Consider the following 27,585-nt stretch of genomic DNA (forward strand, 5'->3'; position numbering starts at 1 on the left):
GAGGAGGTACAGGAGCCTGAAGACCCCACACTCAACGATTCAGGAACAGCTTCTTCCCCTCCGCCATCAGATCTCTGAACGGTCCATGAACCCATGAACACCACCTTGTTATTCCTCTTTTGGACTATTTCTTTATGTCAGTAATTTTATGTCTTTGGACCATACTACTGCCACAAAACAACGCATTTCCCATCGAAGTCCGAAACTGATTCAGGTTGACACCCTGCCTACGGCTGAGAGAACTCCCGTCACCTGTCACTCCAGTAGATGTAGTCTTCGAACACGGACACGGCGAACATGTCCATGTTGTTGCTGGAGAGGATGGCCTCTCTGTTCTTGCCCGTCTCCAGGTCGATGCGCTCGATCTTGTCTGTGCGTGCATCGCACCAGTACAGCTTCCCTTCCTGGGGTTGGAGACCAAGGAGGAGTATTAACGTAGAACACTACAGCACAGTGCAGACCCTTTGGCACACGATCTTGTGCCAACATTTTACCCTGCTCTGAGATCTATCCAACCCTTCCCTCCCACGTCGCCCTCCATTTCTCTATCATCCATGTGTCTATCTAAGAAACTATTAAATGCCCCTGATGTATCTGCCCCCACCACCTCTGCCAGCAGTGTGTTCCACGCACCCACCACTCTCTGTGTAAAAAACTTACCCCTGACATCCCCCTTATACCTTCCTCCAATCACCTTAAAATTATGTCCCCTCGTGTTGGCCATTGTCGCCCTGGGAAAAAGTCTCTGACTGTCCACTCAATCTCTGCCTCTTGTATACCCCTATCAAGTCACCTCTCATCCTCCTCCTCCTCCAAAGAGAAAAGCCCCAGCTCGCTCAACCTATCCTCATAAGACATGCTCTCCAATCCAGGCAGGTATCCTGGTAAATCTCCTCTGCACCCTCTCTAAAGCTCCCACATCCTTCCTGTAGTGAGGCGACCAGAACGGAACACAATACTCCAAGTGTGGTCTGACCAGAGCTGCAACATCACCTCGCAGCTCTTGAACTCAATCCCCCAACTAATGAAGGCCAACACACCACACACCTTCTTAACAACCCTATCGACCTGCACAGCAACCTTGAAAGGTCACCACGCCATCACCATCTATTTGTACAGTCACACAGCATGGAAGAAGGCCCTTCGGCCCAACCGGTCCGTGCTGACTCAAGTTCCCATCTAAGCCGGTCTCATTTGCCCGCACCCCTCTGAACCTTTCCCATCCACGGACCTGTCCGAGTGTTGTTAATGTGCCTGCCTCACCCACTCCCTCTGGCAGCTCGTTCCATGTACGGACCACCCTCTGGGTGAAGAAGTTCCCCTATTAAATCTCTTTCCCTTCTCACCTTAAACCTGTGCCCTCTAGTTCTTGATTCCCCAACCCTGTGGGGGGGGGGGGGGGGGGGGGGGAAGACTGTGCACGTTCACCCTATCGATGCCCCTCGTGGGTTTGTACACCTCTGTAAGGTCACCCCTCACGCTCCAAGGGATAAAGTCCCAACCTGCCCGACCTCTCTCCGTAACTCGGCCCCTCAAGTCGAGGCTACACCGGGCATCTCAACATCTTTTCTCCCTCACACCCAGCTGTCCCCTTCCTCCACCCTCTCACTCTATCCCCCCCTCCCTCTCCCACCTCTCGCTCCCCCCCCCTCGCTCTCTCCCCTTCACTCTTTCAACCGCGCCCCCCCCCCCACCCACCCACCGTCTCTCCCTCCCCCTTCCCTTCCACCCACCTCGGGTCCCCCCTCCCTCCCTCCATTTCTCCCCTCCCTCTCTCCCCCCATGCCTCCCCCTCCCTCCCTACCACCTCCTCCCTCTCCACGCCCTTTACTTCCCCCTCCCACCAGCCCTCTCCCTCCCCACTCCTCTGTTCCCCATATCTCTTGTTCTCAGTCCCTCCCCCTCCCCTCCTCCCTCCCTCTATCCCCCTCCCCTCCCTCCACCACTCTCTCCACCCCCTCCCCTCTCTCCCTCCCCCACCCCTCCCTCCCTACCACTCCCCTGCCCCCTCTTCACTCCCCTCCCTCCCCTCTGCCACCCCCTCTCCCTCACCCTCCAGCTTATCTCCCTCTCTCCGCCCCTCTGCCTCTCCCCAGTCACCCCCCTCTCTCCAACCCTCCCCCTCCTCCTCCCTGCCTCCCCACTCTTTCCCCTCTCTCCCTTCCCACCTTCTCTCTCCCTACCCCCCTCTCCCCCTCCGCCCCTCCCTCTCTCCCTCCCACTCCCCCTCTCTCCCTAGCTCCCCTGCCACCCTCCCTCTCCCTCCCTACCTCCCTCTCTCCCTCCCCCTCCCTCCTCCCTCCGTACCTCCCCTGCCACCCTCCCTCTCTCCCCCTCCCACCCCCTCTCTCTCCCTCCCTCCCCCTCTCCCTCCCTCCCCCCTCTCTCCCTACCTCCCCCTCTCCCTACCCTCTCTCCCCCTCCCTCCCTACCTCCCTCTCCCTCCCTCCTCCCTCCCTACCTCTCCTGCCACCCTCCCTCTCCCTCCCTACCTCCCTCTCTCTCCCTCCCCCTCTCCCCCTACCTCCCTCCCTCTCTCCCCCTCCCCTTCTCTCTCCCTACCTCCCCCTCTCCCTACCTCCCCCTCCCTCCCTACCTCCCTCCCCCTCTCTCCCTACCTCCCCTATCTCCCTCTCTCTCTCTCCCTACCTCCCTCTCTCCCCCTCCCTCCCTACCTCCCTCTCCCTCCCTCCTCCCTACCTCCCCTGCCACCCTCCCTCTCCCTCCCTACCTCCCTCTCTCCCTCCCCCTCCCTCCCTACCTCCCCTATCTCCCTCTCTCTCTCCCTACCTCCCTCTCTCCCCCTCCCTCCCTACCTCCCTCCTCCCTACCTCCCCTGCCACCCTCCCTCTCTCCCCCTCCCTCCCCTTCTCTCTCCCTCCCTCCCTCCCCCTCCCTCCCCCCTCTCTCCCTACCTCCCCTGCCACCCTCCCTCTCTCCCCCCTCTCTCTCCCCCCAACCTCACTCCCCCCCAATCAGACCGCCCCAGACACCCCCTCGCGCCGGTTGCCCCCGGAGAGGGGGAGGGGGGAGATCGCCACCCACCAGGTAGTCGATGGAGATCCCGTTGGGCCAGCTGATGGAGGTGTTGGCCAGGACTGACCGTTCCGTGCCGTCCAGCCGCGCCCTCTCGATCCGGGGGTACTGACCCCACTCCGTCCAGAACAGGTATCTGCAGAGAGGGTGGGGGTAGGAGAGGGTCAGTATCCCATCCACTCCCACCGGGGGAGGGGGTCAGTCCCAGCCAGAACATTCCGCGCCTCGAGTTCTTCGCCGCCCGTCCCGTCTCCCCCCATCCCACCCCCTTCCGTCCCCAAACCCCTCGGGAAAGGTGGGGGGGGGGGGGGGGGGGTCAGCTACCTCCTTGGACCACCGAGCACCGTGAAGGGCCCTTGAGTGGGTCGGAGGAGGGGGAAGGGGTCAGAGAGGGAAAGAGGGGGGAGAGAGAGAGAGGGGAGGTAAGTGAGTAAGAGAGGGAGAGAGATTGAGGGGGAGATAGAGATTGAGGGGGAGGGAGAGATTGAGGGGGGAGGGAGAGTGAGAGGAGGGGGAGGGAGTGAGGGGGAGAGACACTCTCCATAGAGTATCTACAGAAACCAGCGGGGGTCGGCGGGGACATGCCGAATTCCCTCCGCCTCCTGAGGAAGCAGAGGGGCCGGGTGAGAGCTTCGGAAACCCCGCGGTGAATCTTTGAGCTCCGTGAATCACTGGTGACGGACACGGTCGCTGTGAAACAAGGGCGCTGCCTGGTGCCTCTCACCGTCTGAGCTGCCGAGCATTGGGCAGGGAGCACAGATTGGCACAGTGACAGGCTCTGTGTTCAGTTCCGGTCGCCCTGCTGTGGGAAAGACACCACTCATCCGGGACGAAGCGCGGAGGGAGATTTACGAGGACGTTGCCAGGACTCGAGGGACTGAGTTACGGAGAGAGGTCGGGCAGGCTGGGACTTTATTCCTTGGAGCGTGAGGGGTGACCTTACAGAGGTGTATAAACCCATGAGGGGCATCGATAGGGTGAATGCGCACAGTCTTTTCCCTCCAGGAACTAGAGGACACAGGTTTAAGGTGAGAGGGGAAAGAGATTTAATAGGGGACCTGAGGGGTAATTTCTTCACCCAGAGGGTGGTCCGTACGTGGGACGAGCTGCCAGAGGAAGTGGGTGAGGCAGGGACATTAACAACACTCCGACAGGTCCGTGGATGGGAAAGGTTCAGAGGGATACGGGCCAAACGCGGGCAGATGGGACTGGCTGGGATGGGAATCTGGGCCGGCACGGACCAGTTGGGCTGAAGGGCCTGTTTCCGTGCCGTGTGACGCAGTGCAGTGACGGAGCCCACTCTCTCTCGCCACCCCACCCAACTTTCCACAGACCGATCTCGCGCCCTGGGTCACAACAAGGACGTTTACCCCTTCTTTGGGTGGACCGTTATGGCGCGAGGTTTGTCCAGTCCCTGGGACACCACCACGTATCGGAATGACCCGTTCAGGCGCGCCACCTCGATGACGTCGAACCCTTGGTCGGTCCAGTAAATGTTGCCTGTGTGGTTTTGTCGTCCACGGAGAGGGAACGAGAGAGAGAGAGTTACGTCAGCAGGGAAAATACGTGGTCACAGCGGGTGAATTAACAGGGCAAACTATCATCGAGTTATGTGTGTGTGTGTGTGTGTGTGTGTGCATGTGTCTGCATGCGTACGTGTGTGTATGTGTATCTGTCTGTATCTGTGTCTGTGCCTGTGAGTGTGTGTCTGTGTGTGTGCATGTCTGTGCATGTGTCTGTCTCTGTGTGTGCATCTGTGTGTGTGCGTGTCTGTTTCTGTGTGTCTGTATGTGTCTGTCTACGTGTGTATGTGTATTTGTGAGTGTGTGCGTCTGTGAATGTCTATCTATCTGTGTGTATCTATATGTCTGTGTGTGTCTGTGTATGTGAGTGTGTGTGTGTGTCTGTATCTGTGTGTGTCTGCGTGTCTGTGTCTGTGAATGTGTGTGTGTCTGTGTATCTGTGTCTGTGTATTTGTGAGTGTGTGCGTCTGTGAATGTCTATCTATCTGTGTGTATCTATGTGTCTGTGTATGTGAGTGTGTGTGTGTGTCTGTGTGTGTCTGCGTATCTGTGTCTGTGTGTGTCTGTGAATGTGTGTGTGTGTCTGTGTATCTGTGTCTGTGTATCCATGTGTGTGTGTGTGTGTGTGTGTGTGTGTGTGAGAGAATGTGTGTGTATCTATCAGTATCTCCCCCACATACACTCCCCCTTCCCTGCCGCCTGCGCCCCCCCACCCACCGGTCCCTTTTGGCACCCCTTTCTCGGCCCCCACCCCTTGCCCTCCCTCCTCACCGGCGATCCAGTCGACAGCGATGCCTTCAACGCGGCCGATGCCGTTGGTGACCACGTCTTCCCGCCAGGTCTGGTCTCGCTTCGCCCTGCTGATGGTGCTGAGCCCCATGTCCACCCAGTAGATGGTGTCGTTCTCTGCGTTCGGGGGGAACAGAGAGAGAGGTTGGACCACTGCGTCTCCAGCTCACACCCAGTCGCGGGGAGGGAGGGAGGGAGGGGTCAGCAGTTGGCAACCAGCTGAAGGGGACACAGATCCACTCACTCATGTACACCTCAACTCTCAACACACAGACACGGCTAGATATACACACACACACACACACAGAGCTAGATGTTCACACACACACACACACACACACACATACACACACACACACAGAGCTAGATACACACACACACAGAGCTAGATGTTCACACACACACACAGCTAGATGTTCACACACACCGCTACACACACACACAGCTAGATGTTCACACACGCACACACCTAGGTGTTCACACACACACACACACAGAGCTAAATACATACACACACGGATAGATACAAACACACACACACAGATAGATACACACACAAACCCAGAGAAAGATATGTACATACACAAACACACACACACAGGTAGACAGATAAACATGCCCACACACACACACACACACACACACACACACACAGGAGACAGCAGACACTGACACTTGGCCCAAACACAACTGCAGACACACACATATTCAGACACACAGCACAGCACCTGGCGATCAGATCACCCCCGACTCCAGTCCCCTCGCGCCCTGCCCCTCGCGTGGACTCACCCCCCCCTCGCCCCCGGCCCCCACTCTCACACACCCACCTGCATGGAAGTCGATGCCAACGGCCAGCGAGGTGCCGGAGACGGGAACCAGAGCATCCGATTTGTCGTTGGGGTCGAGCGGGATTCCTCGGATACCCTCGTGCACAGAGTAGAGCAGGAACGACCCCACTCCTGGGGAACAGGGTGGGTGGGGAAAGGTGTTACGACCACTGCCTTCATTGCTTGCTGCATCCACACACCAGCCCTTTGCAAACCGCGCACTGGGGCACCCAGGCTGGCCGGTGATCCGCTCCCCTAGACTCGAGGGGACACAAGGTCAACCTGCCCAAACTTTCCTCACTGGACAATCACAAGGAAGGTGCATCAGCTTCTCTGCTTTCTCAGGAGGTCGGGCCTGTCACCGAACACTCCGACAAACTTCTACAGATGTCCCGTTGGAAGTGTCCTGACTGGTTGCATCACGGTCTGGGACGGCGATTCGAATGGGCAGGAAGCTGCAGAGAGCAGTGGACCCAGCCCCGATACATCACAGGCTCATCCCTCCCCACCGTCGGGAGTATCTACAGGAGGCGGTGCCTCAAGAAGGCGGCATCTGTCACTGAGGACGCTCACCACCCGGGACATGCCCTCTTCTCATTACTACCATCGGGGAGGAGGTACAGGAGCCTGAAGACCCACACTCAACGATTCAGGAACAGCTTCTCCCCCTCCGCCGTCACATCTCTGAACGGTCCGTGAACCCATGAACGCCACCCTGTTATTCCTCTCTCACACAACTTACTTACTGGGGTGGATATGGAAGCTTTAGAGAGGGTGCAGAGGAGATTTACCAGGATGCTGCCTGGACTGGAGAGCACGTCTTATGAGGATAGGTTGAGCGAGCTGGGGCTTTTCTCGTTGGAGAGGAGGATGAGACATGACTTGATAGAGGTGCACAAGAGGCACAGATCCAGTGGACAGTCAGAGACTTTTTCCCAGGGCGACAATGGCTCACACGAGGGGACACAATCTTAAGGTGATTGGAGGAAGGTATAAGGGGGACGTCAGGGGTAGGTTTTTTCCACAGAGAGCGGTGGGTGCATGGAACGCACTGCCGGCAGAGGTGGTGGGGGCAGGTACATTAGGGATTCTTAGATAGACACAGGAATGATAGAGAAATGGGGGGCTATGTGAGAGGGAAGGGTTAGATAGATCTCAGAGCAGGGTAAAATGTTGGCACAACATCGTGGGCCGAAGGGCCTGTACTGTGCTGTAGTGTTCTATGTTCTAACTTATAGCAATTTTTACATCCCTTTGTCTTGCACTGTACAGCTGCCACAATACAACAAATTTCATGACATATATCAGGGATAATAAAACTGATTCTGATAGAGATGGACTCTTGACCTCACAGTCTACCTGGTCGTGGCCCTTGCACCTTATTGTCTGCCTGCACTGCACTTTCTCTGTAGCTGGGACACTTTATTCTGTATTCTGTTACTGTTTTCCCTTGTACTACCTCGATGCACTGTGTGATGAATTGACCTGTACGATCGGTGTGCAAGACAAGTTTTTCACTGGACCTCGGTACATGTGACAATAACACATTGGTTCGTTATTGTCACTTGTATCTTAATTAGTCACACATACGTCGAAACACACAGTGAAATGCATCTTCTTGCGTAGAGCGTTCTGGGGGCAGCCCGCAAGTGTCGCCACGTTTCCGGCACCAACATAGCACGCCCACAACTTCCCAACCCTGTACGTCTTTGGAATATGGGAGGAAACCGGAGCACCCGGAGGAAACCCACGCAGACACGGGGAGAACGCACAAACTCCTGATGGACAGTGGCGGGAATTGAACCCAGGTCGCTGGCGCTGTAATAGCGTTACACTAACGTTCTGCTCCTTTGCCAAGGGGCGCACAGATGTTTCGGAATCGATACGTGCAGAGAGCTAGCAAGACCCAGGTGCTGCAGAGAGCCTGCAAGACCCGTGTGTACCCTGGTCCAGGTGCCAACGATAAACCTGTGAACTCCTGCCACGCAGGTGGGGGTCAGTCTGGAAAGAGAGGACAGGCTGCCTCCACCCCCTCCCACAGACTCTGTCTTTACCTCTCGCTGTCTTGGTGAAGCAGCCGGCATAATCAAAGACCCCACCCACCCGGGACATTCTCTCTTCTCCCCTCTCCCATCAGGTAGAAGATACAGGAGCCTGAGGGCACGTCCCACCAGGCTCAAGGACAGCTTCTACCCCACGGTGATTAGACTATTGAACGGTTCCCTTATACGATGAGATGGACTCTGACCTCACGATCTACCTTGTTGTGACCTTGCACCTTATTGCACTGCACTTTCTCTGTAGCTGTGACACTTTACTCTGTACTGTTACTGTTTTTACCTGTACTACGTCAATGCACTCTGTACTGACTCAATGTAACGGCACTGTGTAATGAATTGACCTGCACGATCAGTCTGCAAGACAAGTTTTTCATGGGACCTCGGTAGAAGTGACAATAATAAACCAATTCCAACACACTCCCACCCCTGCCAACACCCCCACCGCACACACCCCAGGCTTACGCACCTTCGCAGGATCGCTGACTGCTCCTCAGGCTGTAGCCGGCCGTACACATGCAGGACCTGGTGGTGGGGGAGTTGGGCAGGCAGAGCTGCGAGCAGTCCCCGTTCTTCTTGCTGCAAGGGTTCCTTCCTGTGACCCGGGAGGGGTGGGGAGAGGCAGGGGTTGGGGGGTAGAGATCGAGCGGTCAGCGGCAGAAACAAGCAGAGGAAGGAAGCTGCCAGGTCCACCAAGCCCTTTTCTTTTGGTGGGAATGAGGGGGTGGGCGGTGAGGGACACACCAGCAGAGAGTTCTGGGGGAGGGTAAGTGGGGGGAGAGTTCAGAACTACGTTCCCTTCGGAGCAGGGAATGAGGGAGACACCGAATGGGAGTGTTGGAAATCACCGGGGGGTGGGGGAGCTTCAGGGGGACACCGAATGGGGGCGTTGGAGATCACCGGGGGGTGGGGGAGGTTCAGGGGGACACTGAATGGGGGCGTTGGAGATCACCGGGGGGTGGGGGAGGTTCGGGGGACACTGAATGGGAGGCGTTGGGATTCACCGGCTGGCTGAACGCTCCCGTTCGTTCTGTTTTCCGAAGGAGAAGATCGGGGGAGCGGAAATGTGCCGGGATATGGGAAAGATGGGGGTGGGGGGGGGGCAGTCGAAGTGATGGGAGAGCCTGATCAAAGGGGACAGAGTGGACTCGGGAGCCCCAACCCCATTCCTCTCCCCCACCCCCTCCGTCCCCCTCACCCCACCCCCTCCATCCCCTCTCCCCACCCCCTCCATCCCCCTCTCCCCACCCCATCACCCTCCCTCCCTCTCCCCACCCCGTCCGTCCCCCCTCACCCCACCCCCTCCGTCCCCTCACCCCACCCCTCCGTCCCCTCTCCCCCACCCCCTCCGTCCCCCCCTCTCCCCACCCCCTCCGTCCCCCCTCACCCCACCCCCTCCGTCCTCCCTCCCCACCCCCTCTGTCCCCCTCACCCCACCCCCTCCCCCACCACCCATCCCCTCCCCCTCCCCGCCTCCCCCCCCTTTCCTCCCCCCTCTCCCCCTCCTCCATCCCTCCCTGCAGTTGTTCACCCACCTCCCTCATCAGTCAGTATCTCCCCCCCCACCCCCCCACCACCGCCCCCCCACTCACCGGTCTGGATCTCCTCGTCGTAGACCTTCATGTGCATGACCAGGGTGGTGCTGTTCCTCAGGACCACCACGTCCGAGCCGTCCTTGGAGCAGGTCCCCATCTGTTCTGACCCTTGGTCGGCCCACCACAGACGGTCACCTGGGGGTGGGGGGGAGGCAGAGAGAGGCGTCAAGTTTGTGTCCTACCCTCGTACACCGAGGTCCCTCTGTCCCTCCGCACTCCCCGCCGTTCACGGTGTGCGTGTCCGACCCTCGTACACCGAGGTCCCTCCGCACTCCCTGCCGTTCACGGTGTGCGTGTCCGACCCTCGTACACCGAGGTCCCTCCGCACTCCCCACCGTTCACGGTGTGCGTGTCCGACCCTCGTACACCGAGGTCCCTCCGCACTCCCTACCGTTCACGGTGTGCGTGTCCTACCCTCGTACACCGAGGTCCCTCTGTCCCTCCGCACTCCCCGCCGTTCACGGTGTGCATGTCCTCCCCTCGTACACCGAGGTCCCTCCGCACTCCCCGCCGTTCACGGTGTGCGTGTCCGACCCTCGTACACCGAGGTCCCTCCGCACTCCCTGCCGTTCACGGTGTGCGTGTCCGACCCTCGTACACCGAGGTCCCTCCGCACTCCCTACCGTTCACGGTGTGCGTGTCCTACCCTCGTACACCGAGGTCCCTCTGTCCCTCGACACTCCCCACCATTCACGGTGTGTGTCCCCCAACCTCGTACAACAAGGTTCTTCTGTCCCGCCACACTCCCCACCGTTCATGGTGCGTGTGTGTCCTACCCTTGTATCCCTCTGTCCCTTCGCACTCCCCACCGTTCACGGTGCATCTGTGTCCCACCCTCGTACACCGAGGTCCCTCTGTCCCTCCGCACTCCCCACCGTTCACGGTGTGTGTGTGTCTCACCCTCATACACCGAGGTCCCTCTGTCCCTCCGTACTCCCCACCGTTCACGGTGTGTGTGTCCTACCCTAGTATCCCTCTGTCCCTCCGCACTCCCCACCGTTCACGGTGTGTGTGTCCCACCCTCGTACACCGAGCTCCCTCTGTCAACTTAATCGCAACGTATTACAAAACTTCCAGACTGGCTAAAACAGCATTTTCAATGGCGAATGCATCAATTCATTCTAGTGTCATTTTCTGCACTTAAAACTACGTAGTAACTTGTTGAAAACCACCTTATTTTATGTATTTCAAGGTGCTGAGTTGTTTGGTGACATTTATTCGACTGTACAACTTAACCCTGAAAAGTTAATTGCAATCAAATAATTGTCACCAAACGGCTCAGCAACATGCAACAGATTAAAAAAATGGTACCGTAATAAAATAACAGTAAACTCCCCTCCGCTCCAAGGTCCCGACCCACTCAACCTCTCTCCCAGCCCCTCGGGTCCCCGGGCGACACCCTTGCCGGTTCTCCGCCCGCGCTCCCTCCCGCACGGACACGACGGGAGAGGGAGGACTCACCCATGACGGCCAGCGCTGTCGCCTTGGTGAGCTGACCCTGCATGCTCTCGATGACGACCAGGTCGCTGCCGTCCAGAGCGCAGTGGCTGATGGTCCCGTTCTCCGAGCTGATCCAGTACAGCCTCTCCTCGCTGTAGTCGATCGACAGCCCTGCGGCCGGGAAGAACAAGGCACACCCGCCCCCACCCCACCGAACAGCCCGGTAAATCAGATGACCACACTCAGACTGACCGAGTCCGCACCCGCTCCCACACTGACCCCCACCCCACCGAACTGTCCGGTCAATCAAATGACCGCAGTCAGACCGACCAAGTCTGCACTCCCTCCCACCCACCGAACCGTCCGGTCAATCAGATGACCGCAGTCAGACCGACCAAGTCTGCACTCCCTCCCACCCACCGAACCGTCCGGTCAATCAAATGACCGCACTCAGACCGACCAAATCTGCACTCCCTCCCACCCACCGAACTGTCCGGTCAATCAAATGACCGCAGTCAGACCGACCAAGTCTGCACTCCCTCCCACCCACCGAAACGTCCGGTCAATCAGATGACTGCACTCAGACCGACTGAGTCCGCACCCCCTCCCACACCCACCGAACCGTCCGGTCAATCAGATGACCGCACTCAGACCAACCGAGTCCGTGCCCCCTCCCACACCCACCGAACCGTCCGGTCAATCAAATGACCGCACTCAGACTGACCAAGTCCGCGCCCCCTCCCACACCTATCGAACTGTCCAATCAAATGACCGCAGTCAGACCTACCAAGTCCGCACTCCCTCCCACCCACCGAACCCTCCGGTCAATCAGATGACCGCACTCGGACCGACCGAGTCCGCGCCCCCTCCCCCAGGGCTGCGGCTGAGGGCAAGTGGGCACAGGGTAGCCTCGAGGCACAGGGGGTTCGAACCCCAGCAGGGAGCGCGTGGGGTTGGTCTCCCTCCCTCCCTCATTCTCCCTCCACCCTCCCTGCCATTTTCTCTCCCCCCTTCCTCTCACCCCCTTCCCTCACCCTCCCCCCCCCCACCCCCCAAGTCACATGAATCAAAGAGGGCTCGTCAGAGGGACTCAGAGTAGGAAGCCGACCCTCCTCCTCCTCCCCCCCCCCCCGAGGTTCCATCACCCCCAAACCCCACCCCACAACCCCCACCCCGCCGCCCCCAAACCCCCGGCGGAGCTCACCCACGGGTCTCTTCTGATTGGTAAGCAGAGTCGTCCTGTTGGTACCGTCCATGTTGGCAGAGTTGATGGTGTCTCCGTCCGTCCAGAACAGCTTGCTGAGGGAGGGAGGGAGGGAGGAGAGGGATTGGGGGGGAGAGAGGGTGAGAGGAGGGAGGGAAAGGGGGGAGGGAGAGGGAGGGGGGGAGAGAGAGGGAGAGGAGAGGGTGGAGGGGAAAGGGGGAGGGAGAGGGGGAGGCAGAAAGGGGGAGGGAGAGGGGGAGAGGAAGAGGGGGAGGGAGAGGGGAGGGAGAGAGGGAGGGGGGGAGGGAGGGAGAGAGGGAAGAGGGAGAGGAAGGGATGGAGAAAGAGAGAGCGAGAGAGAACGGGGGTTAATGATACGAACCCTCCACAAACATTGACCGCGAGGCAGAGAGTGAGACTTGTCAGAGAACCTCGAAGCCCCGACCGATGCATACAACCACCTCCCCCGGGCAGCAGAGGGTGGGATCGTGAGTGGGGAGGTCCCCGACTGGGTACAGCAGGCAAACATTCCCTCCGTCCCACCCACCGCCCCGTCCGCGTCGATCCCATCTGCCGGCACCTGGCCCCTGGACTTCCCCCATCTGGGTGTGAATCAAGGGCCCGTCCAGACACTTCTCCAACGCCGCCAGAGTCTCCGCTTCCTCCGGGAGAGCGTTCGGGGTCCTCACCGCTCTCTGGGTGAAGGACGTCCCCCTCACATCCCCTCCCCACTGAAGTTTTATCTGCCTCTGGTGTGGGGAGAAGTTTCCTGCAGTCTGATCTCTCTACACCCCTCAGATCCCCTCTACATCTCCTCCCCCTCAACCTGTGTCCTCTAGTTGTACCTCCCTCTGGAGTGGAGAGAAGTTTCCTGCCCCCTCTACACCCCTCAGATCCCCTCTACATCTCCTCCCCCTCACCCTGTGTCCTCCAGTTATACCTCCCTCTGGTGTGGGGAGAAGTTTCCTGCCCTCTCTACACCCCTCAGATCCCCTCTACATCTCCTCCCCCTCAACCTGTGTCCTCTAGTTGTACCTCCCTCTGGAGTGGAGAGAAGTTTCCTGCCCTCTCTACAACCCCTCAGATCCTCTCTACATCTCCTCCCCCTCAACCTGTGTCCTCTAGTTGTACCTCCCTCTGGAGTGGAGAGAAGTTTCCTGCCCTCTCTACACCCCTCAGATCCTCTCTGCATCTCGAGGGATGAGAGGGGATGGGGATGGGGAGGGGAAGGAAGGAGGTGGTGAAAGGAGCGGGAGGAGGGAGGGGTGGGGGAAGGGGGACGGGGAGGGGGGTGGGGTGGGGGGATGCCTTACCCCAGCCGGAGGTGGGGGTGTAAGGGGGAGGGGAGGGAGGGGTAGAGGGAGGGGACGGGGAGGGGTGAGGAGGTGGGGGACGGAGGGGAGGGGAGGGGGGGGATGCCTTACCCCAGCAGGGGGTGGGGGTGTAAGGGGGAGGGGAGGGAGGGGTAGAGGGAGGGGACGGGGAGGGGTGAGGAGGTGGGGGGACGGAGGAGAGGGGGGGGGGATGCCTTACCCAGCAGGGGGTGGGGGTGTAAGGGGGAGGGGAGGGAGGGGTAGAGGGAGGGGACGGGGAGGGGTGAGGAGGTGGGGGACGGAGGGGAGGGGAGGGGGGGGATGCCTTACCCCAGCAGGGGGTGGGGGTGTAAGGGGGAGGGGAGGGGAGGGGTAGAGGGAGGGGACGGGGAGGGGTGAGGAGGTGGGGGACGGAGGGGAGGGGAGGGGGGGGGATGCCTTACCCCAGCAGGGGGTGGGGGTGTAAGGGGGAGGGGAGGGAGGGGTAGAGGGAGGGGACGGGGAGGGGTGAGGAGGGTGGGGGACGGAGGAGAGGGGGGGGGGATGCCTTACCCCAGCAGGGGTGGGGGGTGTAAGGGGGGAGGGGAGGGAGGGGTAGAGGGAGGGGACGGGGAGGGGTGAGGAGGTGGGGGACGGAGGGGAGGGGAGGGGGGGGGGATGCCTTACCCCAGCAGGGGGTGCAGGACCAGGCAGTGGGGTTTGTCCAGCCCCTGAACCACTGCGTTCTTGAAGCTGCCGTCCAGCCGAGCCCGTTGATTTGCTTCTTGTTCGCCCCGTAACTGGTCCAGAAGAGGTTCCTGGAGACCCAGTCGATGGCCAGGCCGTTGGGCGTTGGGCAGGTCTGCGTGGGGAGGGGTGTGGGGGACAGACAGTGGGAGGGGGAGGGAGGGGAGGGAGAGGGGGAAGTGGGGAGCGGGGAGGGAGGGATAGGAGAGGGAGGATGAGGGGGAGAGGAGAGGGGTGTGAGGGGGAGGGTGGGGAGGGAGAGAGAGGGTGAGGAGGGAGAGGGTTAGGGGTGAGAGTGAGGGGGAAGGGAGAGGGAGGATGGAGTGGGTGAGGGGCAGGAGGGTGAGGGACGAGGGTGAGGGGGAGGGAGAGGGGTGAGGGTTGAGGGGGGAGGGAGGGAGCGTGAGGGAGGGAGGGGGAGGGTGAGGGGGGAGGGAGAAGGAGAGTGAGGGAGAGAGGGGGAGGGTTGAGGGGAGGGAGAAGGAGGGTGAGGGAGAGAGGGGGAGGGAGAGAGGTGGGGAGAGAGATTAGCCTCCGCGAACCGGTCACAAACACGGGAGCAGGGGTCTCCTCCCCTCCTCCACCACCTCCCCCACCCTCCACGGCCCTCAATCCCCTCGAACTTTCCAACAGGTATCCACCTCCACCCATCCAACAACCCGCCGTTCGTTCCTCCCCCACCGGGGGGGCAGAGAGTTCCAATGACTCCCCTCCCTCTGAGCGAAGACATCCCTACCCACCTCAGTGTTAAGCGACCAACCCGCCCCCAACCCCATCACCGCGACCCCTCCTTCGAGACCCTCCCCCTGGAGAAACATCTCCACACTTCCCCTGTCACGTCCCATCGAGGTCTGAATAACATTACCCCCACCAACAGCCCCCACCCCCCAGTTCTTCTAAACCATCCCCCAACCCCGAGGGCCACAGACCCAAACTCTCCAGCCCCTCCCTGATGGGACAACCCTCTCGTCCCAGGACCCCCCCCCACCACCAGTGAACCCCCTTCGGACTGCCTCAGGGAGGACCACTGGATCCTTCTTCCCAGATGTTATGGACCAGAACTGTCCACGGTGCTCCAGGTGTGGACTCCCCAATGCCCCGTACAACCAGAACATAACACCTCCCTGTTCTACAGCTCCAACCCCTTCACGATGAAGACCAGTGCATCAGCTGCCCTCCGGAACATCTGCCTCCCGAACATCTGTTGGACCTCGTTAAGAAGGCGTATGGTGTGTTGGCCTTCATTAGTCGGGGGATTGAGTTCAAGAGCCGCGAGGTGATGTTGCAGCTCTGGTCAGACCACACTTGGAGTATTGTGTTCAGTTCTGGTCGCCTCATTATAGGAAGGATGTGGGAGCTTTAGAGAGGGTGCAGAGGAGATTTACCAGGATGTTGCCTGGATTGGAGAGCACGTCTTTTGAGGATAGGTTGAGTGAGCTGGGGCTTTCTCTTTGGAGAGGAGGAGGATGAGAAGTGACTTGATAGAGGTGTACAAGAGGCACAGATCGAGTGGACAGTCAGAGACTTTTCCCCAGGGCGACAATGGCTAACACGACGGGACATAATTTTAAGGTGATTGGAGGAAGGTATAAGGGGGATGTCAGGGGTAAGTTTTTTACACAGAGAGTGGTGGGTGTGTGGAACCCACTGCTGGCAGAGGTTGTGGGGGGAGATGCATCAGGGACATTTAAGAGACTCTTAGACAGACACATGAATGATAGAGAAATGGGGGGCTATGTGGGAGGGAAGGGTTAGGTAGATCTCAGAGCAGGATAAAATGTCGGCACAACATTGTGGGCCGAAGGGCCTGTACTGTGCTGTAGTGTTCGATGTTCTATGATCCCCCCCCCGCCAAAACTTCACCCGCACGGGGTTCAACCTCGGCGGGGGGAGCCCCGCGCCGTGGAACGGTGGCTGGTCGCCCGCACGGGGACGGGACGTGGCGGGGTTCAGGGGCCACTCTGGACCTCGGGAAGAACGGTAACTGGGCGACAGTCCCACTGCAGTACCAAGGCTGCAGGTGAAGAGGGTGTGGCCGGAGGGGCAGCGAGGGGGGAGCGCCGCGGGAGGGGCGGCGAGGAGGGAGAGCGAGGAGGGAGCTGGAAGCGAACTCTAACCTGCAGAGATGATGGTCTCCACCCCGGTGCCGTTGATGAAGGCGCGTTTGATGGTCTGGGTGCGGACGTCAGACCAGTAGATGCGGTGCTCCGCGGCATCGTAATCCACCACGGTTACGTTGTCGATGTCGGGCACAGTGAAGGAGATGATGAAGTTGTAGTACGGGTTCTCGATGTCCACGCCCCGGATCTCATCTGACGGGCGTACAGCAGGAACTTCTTAAACTCTGCAACGGGCCAGGGGGCACAAGGTCAGGTCTCCGCAGGTGGGGATCCCCCTCCCCATCTGTGTGACACCCCCCACTCTACACCCCTCTCCGTCTCTGTGAGCCCCTCCCTCCCCTACACCCCTACCCCTCTTGTGACCCCTCCCTCCCCTATACCCCTCCACATCTCTGTGACCCCCTGCCTCCCCTACCCGTCTCTGTGCTCCCCTCCCTCCCTTATACTGCTCCCCGTCTCCGTGAACCCCTGCCTCCCCCACACCCCTCCCTCTGTGACACCCTTCCCTCCCCTACATCCCCTCCCCGTCTCTGTCACCCCTTCCCTCCCCTACACCCCCTCCCGTCTCCCCCCCCTCCCTGCACCCACTCCCCGTCTCTGTGCCCCCCTCCCTCCCCCTATACCCCTCCCCATCTCTGTGACCCCCTTCCTCCCCCTACACCCCCTCCCTGTCTCCGTCACCCCCTTCCCTCCCCTACACCCCCTCCCCGTCTCCAATCACCCCTTCCCTCCCCTACACCCCCTCCCCGTCTCCATCACCCCTTCCCTCCCCTACACCCCCTCCCCGTCTCTGTGACCCCCCCCACTACACCTGTCCCCATCTGTGTGACTCCCTCCCTCCCCTGAACCCCTCCTTGTCTCCGTGACCACCCCCCCACCCCCCCTCCTGTCCCAGTGTCGCAGCCTCTGGCCCTGGCCACATGTACAGTGGACACTGAGACGACAGGTCACCGGGTGCTGACCGAAACAGGTTTTCTTGTCCTCGGCCAGCTTCATCAGGTGGGGACAAGCGCAGGACGGCGTGGCATTGTAGTTGATGAGGCAGAGGTGCGAGCAGGGTCCCTTCCCTCCATTGGCCGCACATGGGTTCGGAGCTGAAGCATTGTGATAGAAGATCAACGGTCACTCAAAGACAGCAGCACAGTGAATGGCTATCTTGAACATTATATTGGGCCGAAAGGCCTGTTTCCCGGTTGCGTGACAGGTACATCAACAACGTTTGGAAGACGCTCGGACAGGTCCATGGGTAAGAAATGTTCAGAGAGAGATACGGGCCAAACGGGTGGGCACCATGGACGGGTTGGACCGAAGGGCCTGGTTCGATTCAGTTGCGGTGCTGTGTGACCCCCGCCCCCACCGTGGAACGGAGAGACCTGAGAGAACCCCACTCCAACCACCCCACCCCACCCTCAATGAAGGAAGCCACGGTCGCCTGACTACAGGAAGGATGTGGAAGCCGTAGAGAGGGTGCAGTGGAGATTTACAAGGATGCTGCCTGGATTGGGGAGCATGGCTTATGAAAGCAGGTTGAGGGAACTCGGCCTTTTCTCCTTGGAGCGACGGAGGATGAGGGGGGGACCTGATAGAGGTGTATGAGATGATGAGAGGTATTGATCGTGTGGATAGTCAGAGGCTTTTCCCCAGGGCTGAAATGGTGGCCACAAGAGGACACAGGTTTAAGGTGCTGGGGAGCAGATACAGAGGAGATGTCAGGGGTAAGTTTTTTTACTCAGAGGGTGGTGAGTATGGGGAATGGGCTGCCGGCAACGGTGGTGGAGGCGGATACGACAGGGTCTTTTAAGAGACTGTTGGATAGGTACATGAAGCTGAGTAAAATAGAGGGCTGTGGGTAAGCCTAGTTATTTCTATGGTAGGGACATGTTTGGCACAGCTTGTCGGCGAAGGGCCCTGAATTCTGCTGTAGGTTTTTTATGTTTCTATGACTGGGATAATTACCCTGGGGTTGCCTGGAGGTCCCCCTGAGCAGATTCCCACCCCACCCCACAAAACAAAGGAGCCCACGGTTGACTGGGGGTGCTCACCCTCGGGTTGCCTGGAGGTCCCCCCGAGCAGATCCCACCCCACCCCACCCCACAACGAAGAAGGCCACTGTGGACGGGGTGCTCACCCTGGGGTTGCCTGGAGGGGTGGTAGACCTGCAAGTCGAAGGGTTGTGTGTTGGTCCGCTGAACCACGGTGACGTTGTGCCCCGTCCACTTATTGGCCTTGGCCAGGGTGTTGGTGCGCCAGTCCGTCCAGTAGACCTCTCCCCCGTACAGGGTGACCGCGAAGGGGTGCGAGAGGTACTCATGGCCCCGCAGAACTTCGATCAGCCTGCTGCCGTCGTACAGCGCAGAATAGATGGCGTTTCCGACCTGCCGGGGTTGGGGGGGAAGAGAAGTTGAACGACCGTCCCACCTTCCAGAACGACATCCCACCCCCACGTTCAGGGCATCCTACTCCACCGAGCGCGAGAGGGATTAGACAGCGTGGAGGATGTTGCAGCTCAAGGAGGAGAGGGTTAGAGAGGCGGTGGAGGGGAGTTCCAGAGCTGGGGGGACCCGGGGCAGCTGCAGGAGGAGAGAGGGAGAGAGGTGGGGGGGCGTGTAGGGAGGGAGTTCCAGAGCTGGGGGACCCGGGCAGCTGCAGGAGGAGGGAGAGATGGAACAGACAGTACTGAGGAAGCACCGTGCTGTGGACGGGGGAGGATGGTCCTGCGCGATCGCCCCCTGTACCTAGCATCAATCCAGAGGATCCGCCGTTCCAGGTAATCGACCGTCAACCCGTTTGGCCAACCGCCAGCTCCCACCTCCCGGTGGATGGACCGGCGACCCACACCACTCATGGAGGCCGCTTCTATTCGAGGTTGACTTGCATCCCAGTCCGTCCAGAACAGTATCCTGCAGAGCAGAGGAGTGTGAAAGATCAAGAGTTCACTGTCTCTCTCTCTCACTCACACACACACACACGTCCGTGTGTACACAGGTGCAATGAAAAACTTCCCTGCAGCAGCATCACAGGCACAGAGTGTCAGAGACACAATGTTCACAGGAAAAGGATAAATTATTCAAGAAAGAACACAATTAGAACCAAACTTAAAGTCCACTGCAGTGCAGAGCGGTCCCAGTGTTGCTGTACTGAGGCAGTGATCAGGGTTGTGCCGGTCGGTTCAAGAACCGAATGGTTGAAGGGAAGCTGATGTCCCTGAACCTGGTGGTGTGGGGACTTCAGGCTTCTGTACGTCCTGCCCGACGGGAGCTGCGAGGAGACGGCCCGGCCCGGATGGTGCGGGGGATCTCTGACGGCAGACGTTGCCTTCTTGAGGCGACACCTCCTGTAGATACTCCCGACGGTGGGGAGGGATGAGCCCGTGATGCATTGGGTCCACTGCTCCCTGCGGCTTCTTGCATTCCCGTGTGGGTGCTGGGGATGTACAGCAATAATCTGACCGCAATGAACTTCGTTTCCCGTGCCCAGCGCACAGACACGATCACAAGGAGGGCACGCCAGTGTCTCTACTTCCTCAGGAGGTCGGGCTTGTCACCGAACGCTCCAAGAAACTTCTGCAGATGTGCCCGTTGGAAGTGTCCGACCGGTTGCATCGCGGTCTGGGACGGCGATTCGAATGGGCAGGAAGCTGCAGACAGCAGTGGACCCAGCCCCCATACATCACGGGCACATCCCTCCCCACCGTCGGGAGTAGCTACGGGAGGCCCTGCCTCAAGTAGGCAACGTCTGCCGTCAAAGATTTTCCATGACTCCTGCGTTAAAAACTGGCCCCTCACGTCCCCTTCAGATCAGTCCCCTCTCACCCGAAACCTCAAGTTTTACACTCCCCTAAGCCGGTCCCATCTGCCCGCATTTGGCCCATATCCCTCTGAACCTTCTCATCCACGGACCTGTCCGAGTGTTGTTAATGTACCTGCCTCACCCACTCCCTCTGGCAGCTCGTTCAACGTACGGACCACCCTCTGGGTGAAGAAGTTGCCCCTTTGAATCTTCCCCCTTCTCACCTTAAACCCGAGCCCTCTCATTTCAGACCACAAGACATCAGAGTAGCATTAGGCCATTCGACCCCTCGAGTCTGGTCCCCCACTCGATCATGGCGGACTTATTTTTCCCCCTCAACCCCGTTCTTCTGCCTATCTCCCCATGACCTCTGACGCCCTCACTGATCAACAATCTATCAACCTCGGCTTTATACACCCAAATGACTTGGCCTCCACATCCATCCATGGCAATGGATTCCACAGATTCGCCACCCTCTGGCTGATGAAATTCCTCCTCATCTCTATTCTAAAGGGACGTCCCTTTATTCTGAGGCTGTGCCCTCTGGTCCTGGACTCTCCCACCGATGGAAACATCCTCTCCACATCCACTCTGTCCAGGCCTTTCAATATTTGGGAGGTTTCCCTGAGATCCCCCCTCCCTCATCCTTCTAATCTCCAGCGAGCACAGGTCCAGAGACATCAAACGTTCCTCGTACGTTAACCCTTTCACCCCCCCGGATCTGCGTAAACCCTCTCTGGACCTTCTCTGACTCCAGCAGATCCTTCAATACGGGGCCCAGAACTGCTCACAATGCTCACAATGCTCCCAATGTGGTCTGACCATACTGCTGACTCAACCTGCAGGTTAACCTTCAGGGAATCCTGCACTCGGACCTCCGATTTCTGAATTCTCTCCCCGTTTAGAAAACAGTCGACACCTTTATTCGTTCTGCCAGAGCGCGTGACCGTACACTTCCCCACGCTGTATCCCATTTGCCGCTTCTTCACCTGGTCTCCCAACCTGTCCACGTCCTTCTGCAGATTCCCTGCCCCCTCAACACTACCTGCCCCTGGGGGAACAAACACTGTGACCGTCCACCTTACCTATGCCCCTCATGGTTTTAAAAACCTCAGTAAGGTCCCCCCTCAGCCTCCTTCGCTCCAGGGAAAACAGTCCCAGCCTGTCCAGTCCTAATAGAGATGGAGAGAGAGAGAGAGAGAGAGAGAGAGAGAGAGAGAGAGAGAGAGAGAGAGAGAGAGAGGAGGGAGGGAGAGAGAGAGAAAGAGGGTGGGGAGAGGAGAGGGGGAGAGAGGGGGTAGAGGGGAGAGGGGAAGAAAGAGAGAAAGGGAGGCGAGAGAGGGGGAGGGACAGGGCGAGAGAGGGGAAGCAAGAGAGAGACAGAGCGACAGAGAGAGACAGAGCGACAGAGAGACAGAGCGAGAGAGACAGAGAGAGCGAGGGAGAGACAGAGAGAAGAGAGCAAGAGAGAGACAGAGCGAGAGAGACAGAGAGAGAGACAGAGCGAGAGAGAGACAGCGAGACAGAGAGCGAGAGGGGAGAAGAGAGAGAGAGGGAGACAGAGACAGAGAAGGAGAGAGAGGGATAGAGAAAGACAGAGAGAAAAAGAGACAGAAAAAGAGAGAGAGAGAGAGAGAAAAGAGACGCAGAGAGATAGAGAAGGAGAGCCTCCCCTCTCCCTGTAACCCAAGCCCTCCCGTCCCGGTGCACGACGGACTGCCCAGAGGGGGAGCTCGCAGCCCCTCGCTCGGTCTGGAAGGCGCCGAGGTTTGCCGAGTGAGGTCCGGGGGTGGGAGGAGGAGGAGGAGGAGGGGTGAGTTACTGACCCGTCCCGCGGATCCAAGGCAATGGCACGAGGGTGTTCGATGTCCCCGGCGATGAGGGTGGTGCGCATCGAGCCGTCGAGCTTTGCCACCTCGATCTGGTCCAAGTTGCTCTCCACCCAGTAAATGTTCCCCGCGATCCAGTCCACGGCAAGGCCCTCGGGATGTGGCCATGGCCGTACTGCACCACCACCTCAACGCTACTCAACGCCTGTGGGGAGAGGGGGGGGGGGAGACAGACGGGGTTATCCGTGAGACACGGCTCCCCCAGGGAAGACCCGGAGGGCGCAGACTCTGGGGCAAGTGGGTGCAGTTGATCTCAAGAGGGGAATGTGATTGGGAGGGAGTTCCAGAGCTGGGGGACCCGGGGCAGCTGAAGGAGGGGGGAGAGAGAGAGCTGGGGAGGTGTAGGGAGGGAGTTCCAGAGCTGGGGGACCCGGGGCAGCTGAAGGAGGGGAGAGAGAGAGGGGAGGACGAGAGAGAGAGAGAGAGAGAGAGAGGCGGGGTGTGAGGGAGGACGGTGGGGAGGAAGACGGGGAGGGAGGGAGACGGGGGAGAGGGAGATGGGGGGGAGGGAGACGGGGGGGAGGGAGACGGGGGGGAGGGAGACGGGGAGGGAGGAACGGTGGGGGAGACGGGGGGGGGGAGTGGGAGACGGGCGGTGGGGGGGGGGGGGGAAGGAGAGCACAACCACCACTCACCTCGCGACGACACGCCCTTCCCCGCGATGCTCTGGTCTCCAGACCGAGCGTCCACCTTCCACGGCAGCTCTGGGGGAGAGGACACGGGACAGAGTGTGACAGGAAGGTCAGCACAGCACGAGGGAGGTGACGGGAAGACAGTGCGTGACAAAGCGAGAGAGAGAGAGAGCGAGAGAGAGGAAGGGAGGTGACTGAGTGTGTGTGAGAGGGAGGGAGTAACAGAGAGAGAGGCAGAGAGTGTGACAGAGAGAGGGGGAGAGAGAGAGAGAAAAAGGGAGGTGACAGTGTGTGTGAGAGGGAGGGAGAGAGAGGAAGAGGATGTGACAGAAAGAGTCCAGAGTTGCAGAGAGAGAAAGTGTAACAGGGTGGCTGTGAGAGAGGGTACCAGTGATAGTGAGATACAGAGACGGAGGAGAGAGAGAGACAGAGAAGAGAGTGACGAAGTGAGAGAGAAGAGAAAGAGAGAGGTGTAGAGAGAAAAGAGGTACAGAGAGAGAGAGACGAGAGAGAGAGAGGCAGATTGATGGAGGGGCCAGAGAGTCAGAGAGGTGAGGGGGCAGAGAGGAGAGGGTGACGCAGTGAGACAGAACCAGGAACAACCTACCTCCGCCCTCAGACAGCTTCCCCCTGTAAATCTTGTCTTCCACCACGTCCGTCCAGTACAGCGAGCTCTGGTTCAGGTGGAAATCCAGAGCGATGGTGTTCCTCAGACCGGGGACCAGCACGCTGAACTCCCCCTTGCGGAGGTCGATGCGACGAATCTCATGTCGGTTGGAAAATATAATGAACGGTTTGAATGGGTCTGGAGGGAGATATCACACAGAGAGCCCAGGTTAGTCCGATCCCCGGGTCAGTCCCACACCGGGAGCACCGTGCACGGTTCCCGTCTCCCCGTCCCTGGGTCAGTCCCACACCGGGAGCACCGTGCACGGTTCCCGTCTCCCTGTCCCTGGGTCAGACCCACACCGGGAGCACCGTGCACGGTTCCCGTTCTCCTTGTTCCCTGGGTCAGACCCACACCGGGAGCACCGTGCACGGGTCCCGTCTCCCTGTCCCTGGGTCAGACCCACACCGGGAGCACCGTGCACGGGTCCCGTCTCCCTGTCCCTGGGTCAGTCCCACACGGGAGCACTGTGTACGGTTCCCGTCTCCCTATCCCTGCGTCAGACCTCCCTCCCTCGCTCCCCCTCCCATCTCCCCCCTCCGGGAACCCTCAGAGATTGACCCTCACCAGAACGGGCACAGCTCCCTCCCTCCCTCCCCTCCAGGAACCAGCACGGATCGACCCTAACCAGAAACGGCCACAGCTCCCCTCCCTCCCTACGTCTCCCTGCCTCTCCCCCCTCCGGGAACCAGCGCGGACCCTCACCGGAACTGGCACAGCTCTTGCCGTCGGGGAGTAGGACCCAGCCCTGGTAGCAGGAGCACTTAACGATGGTCTTGTACTGCTCGCAGCGCTGGCTGCACTTGAGGTGCTTGGCGCAGTAGCTCTGGATCTGACAGGCCTTCCTGTCCGCGCCCAGCTCCATGCCCAGGGGGCAGGAGCAGACGATGCCCTCCCCGGGGGGCCACCGTGCAGTTGTGGCTGCAGCCTCCGTTGTTGAGGAGCACTGATCTGCGGGTGTGGGTGGGGTGGTGATGGGGGAGGGGGAGGGAGAGAGAGTGGGGGGTAGAGAGGGTGAGGGAGGGGCAGAGAGGGGGAGAGAGAGGGGGGAGGGGGAGGTGCAGGGAGAAGGGGAGAGAGGGGGAGGGAGAGGTGGGGGAGGGGGAGGGGTTGAGGGGCAGGGAGAGGGGAGGAGGGAGGAACAGTGAAACACACAGTGACACAGCTACAGCACAACGTCTGTCACACACTCGGTTACGGCGGTGCGTGTGGTGGTGGAAACTGCCCGTCCCTGCTCACTCTTCAGGAAGCTGAAGTGTGGGATTTGAATGGGAGCCTGAAGAGGGCAGTGTTTCCCTGTGCCTGCTGCCTTATTCCGGGGGAGTCTGTGTGTGACGGGACGGTGCGGAGGGAGCCTCGCCCTGTGTCCGACCCCGGGAGTGTGCGACGGGACGGTGCGGGGGGAGCCTCGCCCTGTGTCCGACCCCGGGAGTGTGCGACGGGACGGTGCGGGGGGAGCCTCGCCCTGTGTCCGACCCCGGGAGTGTGCGACGGGACGGTGCGGGGGGAGCCTCGCCCTGTGTCCGACCCCGGGAGTGTGCGACGGGACGGTGCGGGGGGAGCCTCGCCCTGTGTCCGACCCCGGGAGTGTGCGACGGGACGGTGCGGGGGGAGCCTCGCCCTGTGTCCGACCCCGGGACGTGTGCGACGGGACGGTGCGGGGGGGGCCTCGCCCTGTGTCCGACCCCGGGAGTGTGCGACGGGACGGTGCGGGGGAGCCTCGCCCTGTGTCCGACCCCGGGAGTGTGCGACGGGACGGCGCGGGGGGAGCCTCACCCTGTGTCCGACCCCGGGAGTGTGTGACGGGACGGTGCGGAGGGAGCCTCACCCTGTGTCCGACCCCGGAAGTCAGTGGCAGGCCCGGACACTCACCACAGAGCTCGCCCTCGTCTGAGCCGTCAGCACAGTCGTTGATCCCGTTGCAGAGCTTCTCGGGGGGCAGGCAGACGGAGGTGTTCTTGGCGCAGGAGTGGGAGGGGGGCTTGCACACCAGTGCCTCGCAGTTCTCCTCGTCAGAGTTGTCCTCACAATCGTTATCCCCATCACACACCCAGGTCTTGCTGATGCAGCGGCCTGCCGGGGGTGGGGGAGGAACGGCGGGGTTACAGTGGGGGTCGGGGCTGGGGTCAGGACTGGCAAACCGTGCTCTGGTCTGAGACCTGCACACACACACACGCACACACACGAACTCAGTGTCCCCACATAGTACACCCCATCCCACACACACACACACACAAAGGGAGTGTCTCCATATAATGTACCCCATCCCCCCCCACACACACAATCCCCATATAATACACAGCATCCCACACACACAGTCCCCATATAGTACACCCCATCTCAGACACACACACACACAAAGGGAGTGTCTCCATATAATGTACCCCATCCCCCCCAACACACACACAATCCCCATATAATACACCCCATCTCACACAAACACCCACACACAGTGTCCCCCATATAGTACACCCCATCCCACACACACCCACACAGGGTCCCCATATAGTGCACCCCATCACACAGTGTCCCCATATAATACACCCCATCCCACACACACACACACATACACACACACAGTCCCCAAAAGTACACCCCATCACACACACACAATGTTCCCATATAGTACACCCCATCACACACACATATGCACGCACAAAGGGAGTGTCTCCATATCATGTGCCCCATCCCCCTACACCACACACACACAGTGCCTCCAAAAAGTACACCCCATCACACACACACAGTGTCCCCATATAGTGCACCCCACCACACAGTGTCCCCACATAATACACCCCATCCCACACACAGTCCCCATATAGTACACCCCATCCCACACACACACACGCGCGCGCACACACACACACACACTGTCCCCATAGAGTACATCCCATCCCACACCCACCCACGCAAACAGTGCCCCATACCGATATAACCCATACATCCTCACACCGACACAATGTACACCCTCACACACAGACACACACACACGGTGCTCCCAAACAACATACATGCTCCCTCCCCTGTATATTCATGTGTCCCTCAAACCCTCGATCGTATCTGCCTCCACCCCCACCCCTGGCAGCACATTCCAGGCACCCACCGCTCTCTGTGTAAAAAACCTGCCCTGCACATCTCCTTTTGAACTTTCCCCCCTCTCACCTTAAACGCACGGCCTCTGGTATTAGACATTCCCGCCCTGGGGGGAGAAAGATCCCGGCTGTCTGCTCTATCCGTGCCTCTCGTGATCTTATAAACCTCTCCCCTCAGCCTCCGCCGCCTCCGGAGAGAACAACCCAAGTCTGTCCGACCTCTCCTTATAGCTCGCGCCCTCTAATCCGGGCAGCGACCTGGCGAACCTCTCCCGCACCCTCTCCAAAGCCCCCCCCCGACACACCCTCCCTGTAACAGGGGGGCGACCAGAACTGGACGCGATAACCCAGACGCGGCCTGAGCGGAGATTTCACTTCCGGGGTGGGAGGGGGGGGGGGGGGCAGAGGGTGGAGCGGGTGGCACTCACCGGAATCCTTGCAGCCGAACTTGATGCTGGGGTCGCACATGTGGGTGACTCCCTCGCAGCTGCGCTCGTCGCTGGAGTCCACACAATCGGTATCCCCGTCACACCGCCAGCGCATGGGGATGCATAGGCCGTCCATCTGGCACTGGAACTCGTCCCCGTGACAACCTCCGGGGGGGCGGGTGGCTGGGGGGGGGAATAAAACACACACAGCGTCAAGGGGTGGAGGGGTCAGTGGTCGGTGTCGTAACCTTCGGCCTCCCGACGGAGGGGACGGGTGGGATAGGAGGGGCGCGGTGGGCAGTCTGGGGGAGAGGGAGGGGGGACGGAGGATGTGGAGGGGGGACGGTGGGGGACAGGGGTGGAGGATGGAGGGAACAGAGGGAGGGAGGGACGGAGGGAGGTGGGACGGAGGGAGGGACGGAGGGGAGGGGGGGACGGGGAGGACAGAGGAGGGGAGA

The 27,585-nt window shown here is 60.0% G+C and overlaps 1 protein-coding gene across 1 annotated transcript in view; it reads right to left on the bottom strand.

The window, feature by feature from the left end:
- The window catches only part of LOC127566888 (low-density lipoprotein receptor-related protein 1-like), a 177,398-nt gene that overhangs the window by 81,231 nt on the left and 68,582 nt on the right, over window positions 1–27,585 (bottom strand). Inside the window, 24 exon segments of the mRNA XM_052009403.1 lie at window positions 253–404; window positions 3,046–3,172; window positions 4,407–4,536; window positions 5,331–5,465; window positions 6,176–6,307; window positions 8,702–8,827; window positions 9,825–9,962; window positions 11,289–11,438; window positions 12,472–12,566; window positions 14,451–14,535; window positions 14,538–14,610; window positions 14,612–14,625; window positions 16,628–16,822; window positions 16,825–16,854; window positions 17,593–17,724; window positions 18,759–19,002; window positions 19,365–19,530; window positions 22,246–22,415; window positions 22,418–22,445; window positions 23,541–23,745; window positions 24,313–24,508; window positions 24,510–24,553; window positions 25,474–25,680; window positions 27,128–27,310. Coding sequence (XP_051865363.1) covers window positions 253–404; window positions 3,046–3,172; window positions 4,407–4,536; window positions 5,331–5,465; window positions 6,176–6,307; window positions 8,702–8,827; window positions 9,825–9,962; window positions 11,289–11,438; window positions 12,472–12,566; window positions 14,451–14,535; window positions 14,538–14,610; window positions 14,612–14,625; window positions 16,628–16,822; window positions 16,825–16,854; window positions 17,593–17,724; window positions 18,759–19,002; window positions 19,365–19,530; window positions 22,246–22,415; window positions 22,418–22,445; window positions 23,541–23,745; window positions 24,313–24,508; window positions 24,510–24,553; window positions 25,474–25,680; window positions 27,128–27,310 — 3,157 coding nt within the window.

This window comes from Pristis pectinata, chromosome X (assembly GCF_009764475.1).
Source record: "Pristis pectinata isolate sPriPec2 chromosome X, sPriPec2.1.pri, whole genome shotgun sequence".
Classification (NCBI taxonomy): Eukaryota; Metazoa; Chordata; class Chondrichthyes; order Rhinopristiformes; family Pristidae; genus Pristis; species Pristis pectinata.